Below are 18,584 nucleotides of genomic sequence, written 5' to 3'. Positions count from 1 at the left end.
TTTTTATCAGGTTATTCAGAAGAACCAGAACTTGACAGCAAAGACAGCTGATCCCCCGTCTGCGGCCATCCTGGCCATCTATCTTGACCAGGCGTACGAGCTGCCTGTGAGCCATCGCTATCACCACTTCATGCCGTGAGCAGAAACTTTGAATCTCTGAATCCGATTTGTTTAAAATGTTGCAGATGAGGAAAGGTAACAAGGATCCAAGCCCAATGGTGCAGATTTCTGTTCAGGACACAACTAAAGAAAGCAAGGTAAACCTTTAAAAGTACAGCATCTTTAAAATGGTTTTACATCAATTTATCTTTCTCACATTTTGTCACATTGCAACTTATTTCAATATATTTTATATGTGAATTTGAGTGAAAGACCAACAGAAAGTATTGCACAGTTGTGAAGTGGAAGGAAAATCTTGTACAGTCTTCAGATCGTTTGATAAAAACTGACACGTCACATAACCTTGAGGAGTCTACACCAGTTGTAAAACAAAGTGGTCATGGCAGCATCATGCTGTGGGGATGTTTTTCCACATGGACAGGAAACTTAAATATGGGGAAATCCTGGAAGAAAACCCGTTAAAAGCTTCAAAAGACTCGATGCCGAGGTGGATGTTCAGCATCCAGGTGGACGACTAAACATATGGCCGGCTCTAGAATGGAGTGAATTAAAGCAATGTCATGTTTTAGAACGGCCCGGTCAAAAACCCAGACCTCTTGATCAACCAGTGTTTCTGCAAAACATTAATTCAATGGGGCTGAATACAGAAGCACACCACCATTTTTTCTATTCTTTGATTTTTCTTAGCCTTTTCTATATGTTTTACAATTCTGCACTATCTAAAGCAAATCCTAAGTTTGTGGTGGTAATGTGACAAGATGTGTGCAAAGAATACTTTTGTGATGCATTGTAACCGTTGTTAATACACTGGACCAAATTTTGAGCTTAATGGATGTCCGCTTCACGCCACTGCAGACCTGCTACGGGACTAACAGCCCTGTTTGGGAGGATGCTTTCACTTTCTTCATTCAGGATCCTCGCAAACAAGATATTGACATTCAGGTAAGTCCTTTTTACATATAAGCAGTGCATTTTTTGCTTCCTCTGATCCATTAACTGCACTCTTTTCCTTTAAACTCTGATAAATCGTCCTCTGGTAATATGTTTCAGGTGAAGGACGATGACCGCGCGTTGTCCTTGGGCAGCTTGACAATTCCTCTGAACCGCCTCCTGGAAAGCAATGAGCTCACCTTGGACCAGTGGTTCCAACTGGAAAATTCGGGTTCAGCCAGCCGCCTCTACGCCAAAATTGTGCTGAGGGTTCGTATTTCTCCTGTTTTTTGCCTGTGCACAAAATAAAAGGCAAATGTAACAGGAAGACCAAAACCAAATTGGTTGAAAATATCAAATTAATCATCTTTTATTGGCAGAAATGAAATCCAATTTGGACAGAAATACATGATTATGCCATAGATTAAGTAGAAAAAACAAAACAGGGACTTCATTTAATTGAATATGCACTAACAAACCCACTTCAGCCTTGTCTTTTTTTTTTTATTAGATTTTTTTGCTCAACCAAGCCTCTCTCTGTTCCCTGATAGATTTTGTGGCTGAGTGATGACGCCTCTCCCACAACTCCGTCTCCACCCCCTTCAGGCTCGGGATCCGGACTGGGTCAGGGAGACGTCACATCGAACCAGAACTCTGCAGGGTCTGGCGGGTTAACTAAGCCTCAGCCATCGCGACCACAGAACACCACCCCTGACCCAGAGTTTGCAACCGAGGTAAACAGAAACCGTTTTCTCAAGATTGGGTAAGTGGAGTGCTCTCGCAGACTGGTGTAAGAGAGAAATGTTGTTGCTCTGATGCATTCAGGGAGTGTTACGAATCCATCTGGTGGAGGCCCAAAACCTGATAGCCAAGGACAACTTCATGGGGGGCATGGTGAAAGGAAAGAGTGACCCCTACGTCAAGATCCGTGTCGCTGGTATAACTTTCCGCAGCCACACCATCAAAGAGAATCTCAATCCTGTCTGGAATGAACTTTTTGAGGTATTTTTTTTATAACATTTTGCTAGAAAAATCAGTTATTTTGTTGATTTAATAAAATCGTAATGCTCTAAGTGTCATTTTTGTGTGCTTAGGTGATTTTGACCCAGCTTCCAGGTCAAGAGGTCCAGTTTGAGCTGTTTGATAAGGACATTGATCAGGATGACTTCCTTGGACGGTAAACTGTCGCTTTTATTTATGAGTTTTAGCTAAATGTATGGAAATGCAGAGTAAACTTTTGATTGAATGCTGTGCTTGCAGGTTCAAGCTTAACCTAAGAGACATCATAAGCGCCCAGTTCATTGACACGGTGTGTGAAATTAATCTGATAGATTTAACCCATATTATCATCTATATCTATAGTTTATATTAAAAAAATATAGTGTATTGAACTTTTTGACATTTTGTTTTGTGGCAGTCACAAGCTTCAGTATATTTTATGTATTTTACTTTATGTGATAGACCAACACAAGGTAGCCCACAATGGACCTTACCACAGGGGCCGCGTTTCATTGGCTAATGCCCATTCCACGTCACAGCGCAGCTACCACGTGCGTGACCGTCTCACAAACGCAAGCTACAGTATGCTAATGTACATTGTGGACTAGCAGATCAGCAGAAAGTTTTTGCGTCAGGACTCAAAAAAGAATGGTTCTCCACTGTCAGTGGGGTATCTGCACAGGCGATGTCAGGTATCCTGATCGTATTTGTGGAACTAAAATTCACAGATTTCCAAAATCTGAAACGGAAAGCCTTGCTTGGATCAAAGCTTGTGCACGACCGTATTTGCAGCTCAACCGTCGTAGGATCAATAAGAACAAAGGAGTGTGTGCTGGTGTAAGTATTATTGCTTTGCTTTCTTTGTGTTTAGTGAATGAAAAAAGAAAGTCAATAATAGACACATCCATTATGAAAACCTTTTAGCCAAGTACAGCATAATGGCAGTACCGACACAACTTCTACACCTTGAAGCCTGTCTGTTACAGCCTTACGTTAGCTGAACAGATCAGATCAATATGCAATGTGTACYGTATCTGACATAMATTAAAGATTTTATTTTACCTGAAAAGGCTTTTTACTAAACTGTAATCGTGTTAGCCACGCTAATCGTGTTAGCCTCTGAGTACCGTGTATCAGGCCTAGGCACATACGAACATTTGCCAACAGAAATCACCCTCAAAACCATGAATGCCCGACTTACCCAGCCTTGCAAGAACAATAGGCGTCAGTGATCTTGTCCACAGCTATATTTATGCAGAGGGTCTGAGGATCTGCTGTGTTCCTCATCGACCGGTAGCATTTAGCTGTGACGCGCACAATGTTGGAGGCATTGCGTGGCTCAAAAACCTTGATGTCGTCCAAAAAGATGACATGAACTTGTTGGTTCCCCTGTCCATTGTCATGGCTGATATTTTGTGAAAATCSCTAATCGACTCAGAAATACTCTGCAGAGTCAGTCGAAATGAAATTACACATAGAAACTAAGCACCGCGAGGCTTTGTTTGTGAGACATGCAGTCATGTGAGACTTCGAGGGGTGTTTCTGGGCGGAGCTTGGTAAGGTCCATTATAAAATGTTTTACATTGGTTTAAAAAAAGAAGCTTTGAAAATCTGACACAGCTCTTTTCAGTGTATCTGAGAAAGGAAAAAAAATATGGCAAGACTGTAAACCTACGTGTCTGTCCACCTAAAATGACAGGCCTTGAAAAGCAGAGCATTAATCTAAGAAGCAGCCAGACGGCCCACGGTTTTTCTGGAGGAGCGTCTGAAGGAGTGATAAGTAGTGACTCTTCGGCAAGTCAAAGGAGGCAAAAATGTAGCTATTTGGCCTGGATAGAAAACCCTATCTGTGGAGGACAGACACAAATGACCGTACGACTGGGAATTAGAAGGAATAGCGTGAATGGTTTTTATCCAGCCATCCATTGTCTATACTCGCTGATCAATGCAGGGTCATGGGGAGGCTGGTGCCGATCTTCAGCGGTTATTTCAGTAGAAGCATTCAAGCAAAGCTATATGTTCGAGTGGTCCAGTCAAAATTAAAGGCCTAAATCTACGATCTGTGGAAAGATTTAAAAATTGATCTTAACAAACACTCACCATGCAGTTTGTAGATGAGCACTGCTGTGTATCCTTCTCTTTCCTCTTTACAATTATGCACCGTTCTGCGTTGGTCCGTCACATAATATCTCCCAGAAACCTTATGAGACAAAGAAAAAGGGGGTGGCATAAATACTTTGCAACGCACTTCTGATCATACCACATTGACTTTGTTCGATTGTTTTTCTAGTGGTACACTCTTAACGATGTAAAATCAGGTCGAGTTCACCTGGTGATGGAGTGGCTGTCCAGAGTGACTGAGCTATCGAGACTGGAGCAGGTAAGATATGTACTTAACATCTCTTTTTCTCACGATGCCCAATGCCTTACGAAGTAATACTGCAGTGTCTAGATGTTGCAGCCTGATTGAGACCTATCCACACAAACTCTTCTCAAAAGGAACATCTACTAAATATTGACTTGAGGGGATAAATACATATGCAGTCACTTATTCGATGTTATATGTTTTTAAGTGGTTTTCACTTTGACATTAAATATATTTGTTGCAATTTTATTTGTCCAAAAAAAAGCCACAATTTGTTATTTATCATTGATTTGTAAAGCCAATAAAAAGTGTAAGACGCCCAAGGGGGTGAATACCGCACTGCACAAAAGCACTATATAGCACTATATTTATATTTTAGTTATCATTGCACCAGCTCTATAACAACCACAAACCGAAGAAGATTTTGGTTTCCACTGCAAAGAAAAAAAAACCCAAAACATTTAACCCACAGGAAGGAGCTCAGTTTATGGTGTGGTAGTTTCAAAAGATGTACCGGATATAAATAAAAGGAGATAGTGAACTTCTGTTTTAGGGTACTTTACATCGATTTTTGATCTCAACATCCCTCTGTTCACAGTCAGTATGCAGCAAACTTTAGCCAGTAACAGTGACATCCTTTTCCTTTCTGCAGGTATTGATGTATCAGTCCCAACAGTCATACCAAAACAAGGTTGTGCCATCTGCGGCTGTGTTGTTTGTGTACGTGGAGCGTGCCCACGGCCTGCCGGTGAGATCGTAGCCCCAGGGGGTTTTGTTCTTCGTTAAAGTGTTGAGACATCGCATAAAACTCAGAAAATCAGCTGCAGGTTACTTTTAACACTTTAAAAATGTTTGTGCGGTTTCAGTTGAAGAAGAATGGAAAAGAGCCAAAGGCTGGAGTAGAGGTCACACTTAAGAATGTTTCATACAAAACCAAGGTAGTTACGTTTAGTTTGAGCAAACTGTGTAGAGCAAACACAGCGGAAAGCTGTAAAAGTTTCCTTTGGTTCTTCTCAAAGGTCTGCGAGAGATCCACATCTCCTCGATGGGATGAGGCGTTTCACTTTTTGGTTCGTGACCCGAGAGATGAAACGCTCACAGTGAAGGTGAGAGAAAATGCTAATGAGTCATGATGGCCGTATTTGCTTCTGATCTGATGTTTCACAAAGACATATTCAAAGTTTGATGTCTTTTCACTTTTTTTTTTTTCATAGCTTTCTCACAGCTGGAGCCAGACTCTTGGGTCCCTGACTGTCCTTCTGAGGGAGGTTCTGTCAGAGTCAGGCTTGGTGCTGGACCAATGGTTCAATCTGGATGGAGCACTGCCAGAGAGTCAGATACTGCTGAGAGTCACAATCAAGGTAGCACAGAAGCGTATTTCTTAGCTGCTCTGATCTTAAAAACAACCTGTGCAACCTATTAAGGAACTAAACAGGTTGCTAGTTATATGATAGCGACTTGAGTGGATTGATTTAATTATTGAAGAATTTGGAGAACAGCCAAAGCTTTTCTGAGCTTTTCTGCTCAGAGAAACTAAGCAGGGTTAGCAGTGGTTTGTATGTGGGAAACCACAACTGAACACGATTTGCTATAAACCTTTTAGAGCTTGAGGAACTCTTGCGCTTCCTCTTCCCTTTTACTTTCCACTGTTATACCCAAAAGGATAATTCTGTTCTATTTCATAATTGCATTAAGAATATTGGCCCTATCCGGAGAATTAATTCTTGTCAGGTAATCAATATTAATCGACCTCACAGATCCGGTAACACTTTGTTTGAAGGGGGGTGAATAAGACTGACGTGACACTGTCATAAACATAAACAATAAATCATTACTGATATAAATTTGTTATAAAAGTATTACTGATTGCACTTTAAAAATTAGGTAACTTTATGTTATTAAAGGTAAAGTTTAAACAGTAATGATTTCTTGGTTAATGTCAAGTTGTCATAACAAAGACATTTTGAATAATGTCAACTTTGTATTACAAGTGTCATAATTTACTGAATGACGCTTTATGACAACAGCCATAAATATTCACGAAAGCTTATTCATGTTTAGGACAGGTGTTATGTCATGTTTATGACAGTGTCATGACAGTCTTACTCACCCCCCTTCAAATAAAGTGTTACCACAGATTCTTACGTGACAATGCAGCTAAAATACAGAGAATTATTTTGTGAAAATTACTGCACACTTTAAGAACTCTTGGTACTGGACACAGATTTGTTTTTATAGTTCATGTCAAAGTGTGACTTTTGAAAGTAGAACTGGGTTCAGCACAACACTGGACCTAAACTAGTGAAAATCTGTTGCGAATGACTTTGAATTGTGTTTTTATTCACAGTTTACACTCAGTTGCAGTTGTTTGAGTACCACGGTAAATGCTTCTTGTGTTCGCTCTCTGTGTCATGGTTAGCCCCTTCTTGACGCAGCACCAGCAGTGTATTATTTGTCTAATAACAGTCTTCCTGTAAATACCCTCAACGTAATGAATGTGATTACAGAGCTATGCGTTGGAGCCTGATTATCTATTTTTCCGCTTATAGCTAATGTCTTACAGCTAATGTCCTTTATAAATATAGCTTACTGTCAAAGGTATTGAGTCATCCCTGCAAATGACTGAAATCAAATATTTCAGTCACTTCAGGGGACACAGGGGGATAAATTCCAGCATTTATGTTGACTGCTTCTAAATATATTTATCAAGGAACGGATAGCTCTCAAATATCAGCTAAGCATTCCACTTAGTTTGTGGTGTTGCAAAGAAGGGAAGCAATTGCAAAGCAGCTCAGTTGTGAAGTGGTAGTCTATGTAAAAAGAGTGGAGTCAGACGATGCTGAGGCACACAGTGTGCAGACATCTCCAAACGTCTGCAGAGTCAGTAGCTACAGACCTCCAAGCGTCACGCAGCCTTCAGATTGGCTCAAAAACGGCGTAGCAGTTTTTCCCAACCCTGGTCCTCAAGCCACACCAACCTGCATGTTAGATGTTCCCCTGCTTCAACACACCCTATTCAGATGATTGCAATTCAGCAAAACCCTGTCAATCGGCCGTCAATTTAAATCATGAGCGCTGAAGCAGGGAAATGCCTAACTTGGAGGACAGTGTGTCTTGAGGATCAGGGTTGAAAAACGCTATAGAGCTTCGTGGAATGGGTTTCCATGGCCTGGTAGCTAGAAGCAAGACTTGTATCACCAAGTGCAACACAAAGCAACAGAAGTAATGATGCCGCCAAAGGACATAGGGCAGTGGCGACATAGTCTCACTGATTGAATCCAGTCTGGGTTTGGCAGTTGTCAGAAGAACAGCACTTGCTTGACTGCATTGTATCAAGTGAAATCAATTAGAGTGTCTCAGCATAGAAACAGGCAGCTGTGGAATAGTTGCGGGACGTCCCGGTTCCTGCTCCAACATGAATGTGCAACAGTGCACAAAGTCAGCTCATTAAAGATCAGTGAGCTTGGTGTGGAAGAACTCAGCTGGTCTTGACCCCTCAGAACATCTTACTTATTGATTAAGAGTGGGATGTCTCTCAAGAACGTATGTGTGTGGAGGCAGATGAGTGGAGACTTTTGGCAACATGGTGTAGTTTGTAAATTTATTAGGACCCGTCGCAGAATCCCTGCCATTAAGTATAGATACTAAATTTGTTTTCCTTTTCTTAGAAATTCCCCTAGTGCCCAATTCCTTTTATGTGTAGCTAGTTATAAAATCTTCAAATTTTAAATAAAGTGGAATGTATATGTGGATCTTAATCTGATTGGATTTAGGCTGAATTGTACTCCATAGGATTGGATAAAAACTGGACCTGTTTTTTTATTGTAAAGTGCATTTGGGTGACATTGGCTGTCAGTTAGTGTCTTTTTAAATAAAGTCAATTAAACAAAACTTGAAGCTTGATATTTTTCTCTTCTTATTATTTTGCAGATATTGGACACCCAATTAGCAGTGTGTCGTGGCACACCTGGAGCAGGTGGAGAAGGAGGTGTAGAGCAATTCATGCCCAGATGGGTTCCTTCCCATCTTGACCTGAAGCACAGGAGTGGATTTTCCATGTACGTCAAACGTAGTTTTTCTCTTCATATTTGTCCCAAACCTGGCTTGCAAAGGTGGTGTTTTTCATAACTTAGACAGAGCACTGTGTAACATGCACAGCATGTTTGCTTTCTTAAAAAATGCTTAGCAGAAATGTTGGATTTGTGTTTTTTTGTCCACAGCGTCGCGGATAACGGAAACTCAGCCGGCCAAGTGAAGCTCACCATCGGCTACTCTGCAGACGAAAACAGGCTTTTCATCATTGTTCACTCCTGCAGGTTTTATACCATTTTATTAACTTTTTTATCAGATTTCTCCTTCGGAAGAGCTAGTTGCAGAAAAGAATGGTACATCCATACATCTGTATATCCGCAGAACCCTGGCAGCCTGCTCTAAGGACGGTGCCGACCCGTACGTTTCTTTTGTCCTGCTGCCTGACAAGAAGGCCACAACCAAGAGACGAACTGCCACCAAGAAGAGGGACCTCAACCCAGAGTTCAATGAGAGGTGAGACAAATGGCAAAAAGAAAATAATAATGGTGGTACAACTAGAAGTGACATTTGCATTCTGTCGCTGTCACTCTGCAGGTTTGACTTTGACTTTACTCTGGAGGAGTCCATGCAGAAAAAACTGGATTTATCTGTGAAGCACAGTGGCTCCTTCATGAGCCGAGAGAAGGAGCTCATTGGCAAGGTAGTTTTGAGCAGCTCGCAATCAGAACTGCAGTTTGGTGTTATTTTAAGTTCTTTTTATTTTTACCAACATGATTATTTTTGCTTTTCCCCCTCCCCTCAGTTACAGGTGGATTTGGACCAAATTGATCTCAAGGCTGGTGTCACACAATGGTAAAAAAAGACAGATGTTTTACTAATGATTTAAACATAATAACAAATGTATTCATATAACTAATATATTATTTAAATTAACAAATGTTGCATAAAATCACTTAATCTGGGAATATAAACTTGTATTTAAATTTTTTTTTTCAGGTATGATCTAGTAGCAGAAACCACCTAGAAGAATCCAATTTCTGGTACTATTTAACATAAGCCTTGTGTTGCTTCTGTGATCTGTGATTTGTGCATTTGTAATTCAGCTTAAATGAAATATTTCACCGTCACTCCAACAAAAAAGAAAACATTTGTGCCTCACAGAAACACAAACCATCAGTACTTATTGGAAGAAAAATTACACAGAGCTCATTACTCTCAAACCATTAAATTTACAGAATCTTTTCTGCATGAGCAGATAATTTCACCTGTTGGATATTTGACAAAGATGCAACCGTGTTGCATGACAAACCTGTGGTATATGTGCTTTAGGACATGCACCCATGCTGTTTGCGTTTATTTTTTAATTTTTTTCAAATGCCTTATGCTGTGGCAAAACTGTGTCGTTGATTTACAACTTTCAACACAACGGGGAATGTTTCTTAAATGTTATATTTTACAGTCTTAACGTTATTCCGAATATTATTTTGTTTATGTATGTTTATATTATTGCCTTAAGTATTACAAAACTGCACAATTTGTCTGTGTTTATGTGTTTAAGATGAAGTTTTATATGTCCTATATGTGACTTTTCTAAAGCAGAGTATTACAAACCTTTTCGTTCTCTCCTAAAACAAAGGTGCAATGCTGTAAGCTGAGTCTAAATCACTGTGCTTTTAGAAAGACCAACCTTTAAAGAGTGCTGGTGTTACAGCAACCAATGCTTCTTTGTGTGCAAGTGTTTGGTGTATCGATGCTTTCAATGAAAATAGAATTTTTCAAGCTGCGCAAATTAAGACCATGCTAATGTTCACTGCTGTTTATAAATGACACAAAGAGGTAATTTGTGGAGCAGGAAAGAAAATTATTGTACTCTCTCTGAACTGTACAGCTGTGCTCCAGCTAGCATACTTGGAACATATCATTGTGCATTTGCTAAATTTGTTGATTAAAGTTTGCACTCATGAATCAAAGCCCTTCAGTTCTTTTTTTTCCAACTCAGAACTCTTTGCTATGCTTTATAAAACTTATAAAAAGGGAACAAATTGTTTGCATTAGTCCTAAAAATTTAATTACACACTCAGTGGGGTATGTTTATTTTCTTTTAGGTGATTAAAACAATTAGGTACACTATTTAAGGTTATCAACGTGATCTGATACATTATAAAATATTTCTGAAAACCATGCACCGCTTTCTTTCATTTTCACAAACCTAAAAAATGTCGAAGTTGTGAGGAAATTAAAAAATATATTTGGTTTGTTTTTTTTGCCATACTCCTGCTTGGCCACAAGATGGCAGCGAAGTGCTGGTAGACCTTTAACTTCTACATCCAGCTGCACTTTCAACGGCTGGGCTTCAAGTGCCTACAGATGTGAAAACGATTGAATGACTGACGCCTCTTCAGCCAATGGGAGCAAGAGTAGTCTTTGCGAGGGCGGGGAAAACAAGAAACCCAGCCCTCTGAGTGGATGCGACGCGAACAGCTTAATCAGGATCACAACAATAATGAATGGAAACGCAGCGTAGCCAAGAAAAGTTGAGCAGCTTGAAAAACTTACTGTCGGCCAGTAAAGGACACTTTATCTACCGCTTTGAGGAAGAAGTTGCTTTTTTGGAGTGATGGATTGGCCGGTTGAATCTGATATTTCACTTTGGAAAAGAAAGCTGCTTTTTTGTGGGAAGTTTTGAATTGTTTTTTTGTTTGGTTTTTATCGCTAGCTTTATTAACGGTAAATGGCACTTATTGGGACAGTGATAGGAAACTACCGCGTTGTCAGTCGAGTTTTACTCGCGAAAAAAGTGGATTATGTGGAGATAGCCGTAAAGAAAGCTGGAGAATTTGGGGGAAATATTTAGCCTCACTGTGGATTATCACCAACAGAGAGATAAAAAAAAGAAGGAAGAAAGCTGAGAAGTTTGGACGTTTCACGCTGACAGGAGGGTAAAATGGGTAACGTGGAGAGTGTTGACGGCCAGTCGGAGATGAAGCATCACATCATGCCTCTGAAGGTGCCCATGCCTGACCCCACCGAGCTGGAGGAGAAGTTTGCCATTGTTTTGGTAAGTCAGAATGAGCCCAGGCTATTTATTTTTCTATATCGCACGGTCTTCCCTAGTTATTATTTTGACCACATCTGCTGAGCCACTCCTCGCTCGCAGTGTGTGAGTGGTGCATCCTTTAGAAGTTAATCATTGCGGATTTCTTAACTAGCTTAAAGTGTGTTTGTGTTTACGCATCAGCGTCTTTATGGCCCATCATTAAATGAACAGACTTGTGCTGTCCCGCCCCTCACTTTTTGCCTGCTGCCCCCACCTTCCCCTCCTTTTCCTCTCCTGCGGTTCTTTTGTCTCCCCAAAAAAAGTCAGAAAACGGAGCCTCGTAGCTGAAACGGCAACAGCAGCCCGCTGGAAGCAGGCTGAGGGACATTTTCAACACTGCGAGCAGAGGAAGAAAAAAATAAAATACTGTAAATCCTTGATGGAGAACATCAAGGCCTTTGTTTGGTTTAGTTTTCTCGCTGAAGGCAGGCAAAGCATCTGAGAGCAACATTTTCTGAATTCCCCCAAAACTCCCACACCCGAGGAGTTTCTCCCCTCCCCTCCCCTTTTTCCTCCTTCACTCCACATCAGGCTGCTGCTGCTGCTGCTGCTGCTGCTGCTGCCTCCTCTGAGTGCTTTCTTATAATTATCACACACATACTCAGAAGCCACTTCTATGACTTTTCAACACAGTGAGGATGACAGATTGAGACAGTCACATTAGGCCAAAGAAACAACACAGTCCGGGGCTTTTACTCATCTGATCTTTATTACTCATTATAGAAGGGAGTTTTGAAAGCTTGATATCTCACAGCTTTGTGTTTCCTCATTTGTATGGTGCAATTGGCTTAGCAACTGCTATGGCTACACATTTCTGTCTGAAGTGTTCTGTGGGAATTGCACTTGCAACTTTTATATTTGGACTTATTCGGTCAGTGGGAGTTTTTTCGGGGATGTAACCCCGATGCTTTTAGCTGCAACATCCACGTTCAGCCATGATTTCTTTGCCTTTTCTGTTAGTTTCTTTTATTCTGAACTTGAGTCAGCTAATTCAGATAATGAAAGTAAAATATCTGCCTTGGTGTTAAAAGCTTATTTTTATAAATAGTATTTGCCTGCTTAATTCATTGCTTTTAGTTATTTTCTGATCTTGTGTGTGGGGGAAAAAGCAGTCTTTTTTTCCAACTCCTCTTCAAACAGGTGGGTTGAAGTCATTTATTCAAGCGTTTGTGTCACAAAAGTTGAAGCTGGCTCGCGTGACAATCGTCTTCAAGCATCATTGTCTGCCTGGAAAGCCAGTAAGCAGTCATACTGAAACCCCGAGTTCAGAATAGACCAGTTAAATCTGTCACTTTGGGTCGTATCAATAAATTGCCCCTGACTCACTGACAAAACAACAACACTTTAACTTTTTTCTTTGCTTTTTAAAGATTTTATTGGCTCTCGTGGCCTTTATTTGAGAGTGGTTCAACAGGAAAGTGGATAATGAGAGAGAGAAAGGGAAGACATGTGACAAGGGTCATCAGGCCAGGACTCGAACCGAGTCCTGGCCGAGTTGTGCTTTACTCCTGTGCCACCACAGAGTCTTTGCAAAAAAAAAAAAAAAACAAGACAACAAAAAAAAGCCTCCAATGAGTTGATACTTTTTTTCCATCCTTTGCTTTTGAATCTCGGAAACAGATCTTCATGTGGTCTGCTGTTGTCCAGTAGGATGTCGTTGTCAAACCACATTGTTCCCAGACCTATGATTAACCTGTATTCTAGGACTTTTTCTGTTTTTCCTTCCAGACACGAACCTTAACAATAGAAGTTTACAGTTCCAGTGTCTTCCCCATGCAGAGACAACCCCCCCCCGGTGTTTATTTGTCATATGTAACGTGGCAATTTTTCTTTTTCTCGACTGCTCATTTCAGGCTCCTCGTTCACTCTGGCCACGCCTCGCACTTTGCTCTCACATTTTTAAGGGTTTAATTAGAACTTCAGGCGGCGAAAAGCTTGACGCGTTTAAATCATTTAGCATCGCTGCAGAACACTTGCAGACCCGCCACGAGTTTGGACAAAAGCCACGGTTATCGGCAGCCTCTGAATCAAACCCTCAGCAGCAAGAAGTCAGTCAGTCAGTCAGTCAGTCGCAGAGTCTCAGCAGTAAGATAATTATAGACCGCACTGTATTACACTATTACAACATCTTAGATCTTGTGCTCCACATGCTGATTACTCCTGTGAGAGGGTTGGACGTTTTACAGTGAGACAGTTTTAACGCGTCGTAGTTCAACAGTTTTTCTGCGAGGTGCATTTCCCTCGGAGAAAGCCTAGAAATGGCTTCATCGACACGCATCCTGCCTGAAGCAAGAGCAGCCATGTAGCCGCCTGGCTTCCCTGCAGCACAAAGATGATCCCTGTCATTATGTCCAGCCGTGCGGAGCGGCCGATGATTTCTGCGCGCGAGGCGGTAGACTCAACATTTCAGCTCTGAGCTGAGAGTGGGGAAACGCTTTTCAGCCTCCAGAACCCCGCCCCGCTATACCCCCGTAATAGCTCCAGATTTCCTTTACTTTGTGGGAAAGAGCAACACGGCTGTATGTTTTTAGCCCTTATCAGACAATGGTTCTCTCTCCCTGCCCTGTTCACGTACTGTGTTTGGAGATAAATGTACATCAAAAGTCATCGGATCTCATCAGGAGGACATGATGATGGGTGTTTCTTAATGTTGGTGGCAGTAGATCGTCCCACTAATGGTCCATTTAAAATGTCAAACTGGGATATATAAGTGTCTCAGAAAGGTTTGGGAGCAAAAATGCTTCAGAGTCTCTGGGTTTGGACTGGGCCATTCCATCGCCTAAATATGCTTTGTTCTAAATTGTTCCTCTTTTTTTTTTGAAGGACAGTTTTGTTTACAAAGATTTCGTAATTCATTTTACTTGTTGTTTCTGTTGTTCTGTCTTTTATTTTTGATATTTTAAATGTCTTTCAGTTCCAGTGTCAAATGTTCATTAGAATTTAAAGGTTACTAATCTTTGAGAACACGTTCAGGCATTATTGTGCCATTACCGTTATAGTACTTGAAAATAGCCACGAAACTACAATATTATCATTTATCGGGGACATTTTACCGTCCGGCAGTTTATCGTGACGGGTCTACGTCTGACCCGGTCTGATGTCAAACGCAACGTCCAACTGGTTTCCCTCCAGGATCATCCTGGACTGTTCTGCGTCTGTCTATTGATTTAGCTCTGACCGCCTTCATTCAACAATGCCCGCTTGTTGCCACCTCTCCATAAAGGCCGGTGTTGTGAAGCCTTGACCCGAGCCACGGGTCTCCTCCAGAGTTAACCTCTTGGCCGCTTCACTCAGACATCTGTGTTTCTAAATGCCGGTGCAAACGGATGAGTCCTCTCTCTCGGGCACGGCGCCCGCCCGGCTTCACTGGACTGACAGCAGGCCCTGATGATGTCATGGCTGCAGCAGCCATTCCCCGGCGTAGTAATATCCCCGCTCTAATGACTTTAGCAGGGTCGCTCAGGAGTGGAGGAGGGGCGGGACCCCTGAGTTAGCATATATGACTACTTCATGTGGTGTGCTAATAAAATGCTTTGGTTCGCTCTAAACAGCAACATGTGCTAAAGGCATCGACTCGCTCCTTCTCCTCTCTTTTGTGCTACCTCGGCTTGTGGCTGGAAAAAGGAATTTTTCTCATTTTACAGGGGAAATTGTTTCTATCATTGTGGTTTGTTCGCTGGGCAATAAGAACCGTGCTGCTGCTGCTGCTGCTTCCTGCTAGTGTAAAGCTGATCTGCACCGAATTTTAGATGACTACCTTGACCCCGCTGACAGATTCCCTCCTTTCAACTAAATTCTGAAGTTGTAGCCTTGCCTCAGTAAGGTTTATTTCCCCAACTTCACCTTTGCTGGACTTCTACCACAATTATAACTTTTCCCATATGGTCGTGTCTTATGAAAGTGATGCGAGATGAGAGACAAACATGAATACTGCGTCTCGGTTTCAGCTGAAGGCCGGAGGAGAACTCAAGAGGGAAGATTTCCCTTCAACTGGTGCTTTTTTTTTCTTTCTTTTTTTTCCCCTTCTGTTCCCGGTCAGAATGACTTCACCAACAGCGCACATATATTTAGGAGCAGCACTGCTTATTTTATTTTGCCCCTCCATTGCACTGCAAACCAACCTAAATGATTTGTCTGACTCTGCTCCGCCTCCCGAACTCTGTCACCGAGTTGCATCATGCAGCTCTGTGGTGTTGACTGCTTTTTTTTTTCTTTTTCTGCAGAGTTTTGATTGTGGGAAAACTACCAAAAGAAGAGGTTATGTCAGTCGTGTCAGATATGCTGACAGTGTGACTCTTGCTCTGTCTGACGACACCGATTCTTTATGGCTCAAGTCTGAGGGAAATCGAGCCGCCTCTCAAGTGGAACTAATACGTTCAAGCTGCACAAAAAACAAAACAAAAAAAACCCTGCATAAATCCAAAATGATTTTTATTTGCCAAACAGTGGTTGCGGTTTGTGCCTGATACGACTCGGCCTGGGTTTTGGAGTAAAAAAATGGGAATGTTTCTCTCACGACTAAAACATATTTTCTGTGCGGCATTTCGCAAAAGTATCTTGCCCGTTTTTTTTTTTTCATGACGCAACAAACTTTTGTTTGTTGGGATTTTATATCATAGACAAACAAAAAGTGCAGCATAGTTGTGAAGTGAAGAGGAATTTACATGTATAAAATGTGTTCCATGTACTTGTTCCAGCCACTCTTCGCCAGTACATTGGAACCAACTTTCTTGATTTCAAACTAAATTACATTTCCTCATTCAGCTTTGCTAAATATTTTCAAGTTCATTGATTTTAAAGGTTTAATGTTTCCCAATTGGATTTAGTGCCATTCTAATCTGCTTTATCATAATTCAGTTGTTGCTGAAGCGCACACAGCATGATGCAGCCACTACCGTATTGTACATTAGGGAAACAGAATCCACTGTGTTATCCATGTAGGCGGAAAAATTACATTTTAGTTTCATCTGACTTAATCATATCTGAAGAGAATTGATCAAGCTGGATTTTATTTAGGATTATCAGAGGAAATGGGGTGGACAAGAAATGCAGGACACGCTTTTAAGGTTTTTATTGGTCCAAAAAAATATTACACGACCAGTGTCTTTTGTCTTGTTGGAAGAATTCACAAGAATAAGTATGATAAAAATGAATACAATGAAGTTTGTAAGTAAAACATGGCAAAATCTGAAGAAGTTGAAGGGGTCAGAGTACTTCTGCAGACTACAGCTGTTTAATTCATAAATCCCAACGGTCTAAAACGGAGGAGATTATAGACTTCACACAGTTGATTTGGTTTTAGAGCAGCCATGCAGGCAGAGGTATCACTGTGTCCAGCTGGTGTCCTCTTGCCTCAGGCTATACCACTCTTAGGTATAGTTTATAAGGAGTTTTAGTGTATTACTACTTTATTTTTTTCTCTTTATGGTGTTTTTGGAAACCAAAATTTATGATCCACGACTAAGCAGGAATTGGGAAACCATGTTAGATTTCATTCACAAAGCTCTTCCTTTTTTTACTTATTGCACTTTATATTTTAGGTGATATGAGACATTCAGTGTAATGACCACATGATATCAGAATAATGAGGCGGGTGACTCGCTATAGTTGGAAATATATGTGTCGCTTTCTGTGTTTTACATTTAGAAAGCTTAAAAGTGTGACTTCACGGTTACACCAGCTGTTTACCTCATTTTCCTGCGTTTTGGCCAAGCTTACCAGCTGCCGCTTGTTGATTCACACTTGTCTGTTTTCCCTTACCACAAGTTTATTTTATCAAAAAAATTGTATGTATTCCTGCTCCGAGTTGCTGTGTTTACAAAAAAGGGAGACACTGGCAAATTGCAAGAGTCTCCCCCCCCGTCCCCCCTTTTTTTTTTTTGAAATGGCACATTTGCCATTTATAGGTGATCGCTTTGCCTTTGTGTGTGCAGTTGAGTGTGTCAATGGGGGTGTGGAGCATGTGGCTCTAATGCAGCTGCATCAGGGCTGCATGTTGGAGAAGTGGTTTCCTCTAAAGTACAATGGGGACTCTGTCAGTTTGGTGTTGTTTTTAGAAAAGGGGGCCTCATCCCCCCCCAGTGCCCTTTGTGCAGCCACACTCCATTTTAATTTTTTTTGCCCCCTTCAAGAACCGCTGCAAGCCCCTTTAAACAGCCGCTGGGCTGCAGCTGGATCACGACGCCACCTCTGGTCTAGAACGCTTTACTTTCGTTTGCCTCAAGACTTCTGCTTCTCTGATAAAATGACGCTAGAAGTGAATGAAGTCATTTTTATTAAAAAAGGGGAGTTTTTTTTATTGAGAAATGCGGTGATGTTGTTAGTTAATTTTTGCTTTATGATTGTTTTTCTTCCTCCTTACTTTGTTCCCATTTCCTCACTACAAATTCCTCTGAAGATTCTCTGAATGGCAACCATATTATCTCTCCACAGTCCTCGACCTTTTTAACCGGACAGCGTGCTAACATGCCTGACCAGCATGAGTTAATGTGGCATTCATGTACCTGCATTCCCAACATTCCCAGTGCGTATCCCCTGTTTGCCGGGGGCTTCCCTGAGGCTTGCTTGGACACTGAGAACAAGCAGGATGTACGCCTAAGAGCACTCAAAAAGCTCACTTCTGTAGGGTAAAAACTTCTAATTTGGACATTTCTGAAATCAAAATAGAAAAATTGTAGGTGAAAGATTTGCTACTTTCTCTCAAAAGAATCAGAGACTCAATACTTGCTTTGACTGTGATTGTACTTCCCTTTTAAGGAGATTTTCAAAGCTTCTAAAGTAGACTTTAGCTTAGTTCCACAGAATTTCTAAAACTTTTTTTTTGTCACTTTGACTTTCCTTTCAACATATTTTCTGAAAATCCTGTTTCAAGAAATGGGGGAGGTGGGAATAATCGCACAAAGAACTGACTCAAGATCTGGAAATACACTTCTGTATTTGCTGATGGATTCAAAACTACTACTTAAATCAGATTAAACTTTTTTTTTCGCTGTAAACTGATTCCAAAAAAAAGTCAATCTGAATCAACAAGTCAGACCTAAA

At 41.1% G+C, this 18,584-nt stretch overlaps 2 protein-coding genes across 7 annotated transcripts in view; both read left to right on the top strand.

Moving 5' to 3' along the window:
* Positions 1-10,416, top strand: part of esyt1a (extended synaptotagmin-like protein 1a) — a 17,429-nt gene extending 7,013 nt beyond the window's left edge. Inside the window, exons 13-31 of the mRNA XM_008413691.2 lie at positions 11-106; positions 186-257; positions 976-1,062; positions 1,171-1,320; positions 1,602-1,784; positions 1,876-2,052; positions 2,145-2,227; positions 2,311-2,359; positions 4,340-4,429; positions 5,067-5,162; positions 5,281-5,352; positions 5,434-5,520; positions 5,629-5,775; positions 8,345-8,472; positions 8,635-8,730; positions 8,828-8,959; positions 9,041-9,146; positions 9,249-9,298; positions 9,443-10,416. Coding sequence (XP_008411913.1) covers positions 11-106; positions 186-257; positions 976-1,062; positions 1,171-1,320; positions 1,602-1,784; positions 1,876-2,052; positions 2,145-2,227; positions 2,311-2,359; positions 4,340-4,429; positions 5,067-5,162; positions 5,281-5,352; positions 5,434-5,520; positions 5,629-5,775; positions 8,345-8,472; positions 8,635-8,730; positions 8,828-8,959; positions 9,041-9,146; positions 9,249-9,298; positions 9,443-9,470 — 1,929 coding nt within the window. The 3' untranslated portion in view covers positions 9,471-10,416. The remainder of the gene's footprint in view (positions 1-10; positions 107-185; positions 258-975; positions 1,063-1,170; positions 1,321-1,601; positions 1,785-1,875; positions 2,053-2,144; positions 2,228-2,310; positions 2,360-4,339; positions 4,430-5,066; positions 5,163-5,280; positions 5,353-5,433; positions 5,521-5,628; positions 5,776-8,344; positions 8,473-8,634; positions 8,731-8,827; positions 8,960-9,040; positions 9,147-9,248; positions 9,299-9,442) is intronic.
* A 511-nt stretch (positions 10,417-10,927) lies between these two features.
* fmnl3 (formin-like 3) overlaps positions 10,928-18,584 on the top strand; it is a 38,250-nt gene continuing 30,593 nt past the window's right edge. For all 6 annotated transcript variants that reach the window (XR_534064.2, XM_008413696.2, XM_008413697.2 and 3 more), the window contains exon 1: positions 10,928-11,504. Coding sequence is in view for 5 of the 6 variants with exons in the window: in XM_008413696.2 (XP_008411918.1) it covers positions 11,391-11,504 (114 nt within the window). In the remaining variant the exon portion in view is untranslated. The remainder of the gene's footprint in view (positions 11,505-18,584) is intronic.

The sequence above is a fragment of the Poecilia reticulata genome, linkage group LG7 (assembly GCF_000633615.1).
Source record: "Poecilia reticulata strain Guanapo linkage group LG7, Guppy_female_1.0+MT, whole genome shotgun sequence".
Taxonomy (NCBI): Eukaryota; Metazoa; Chordata; class Actinopteri; order Cyprinodontiformes; family Poeciliidae; genus Poecilia; species Poecilia reticulata.
This window is presented reverse-complemented; position numbering and strand designations above follow the sequence as displayed.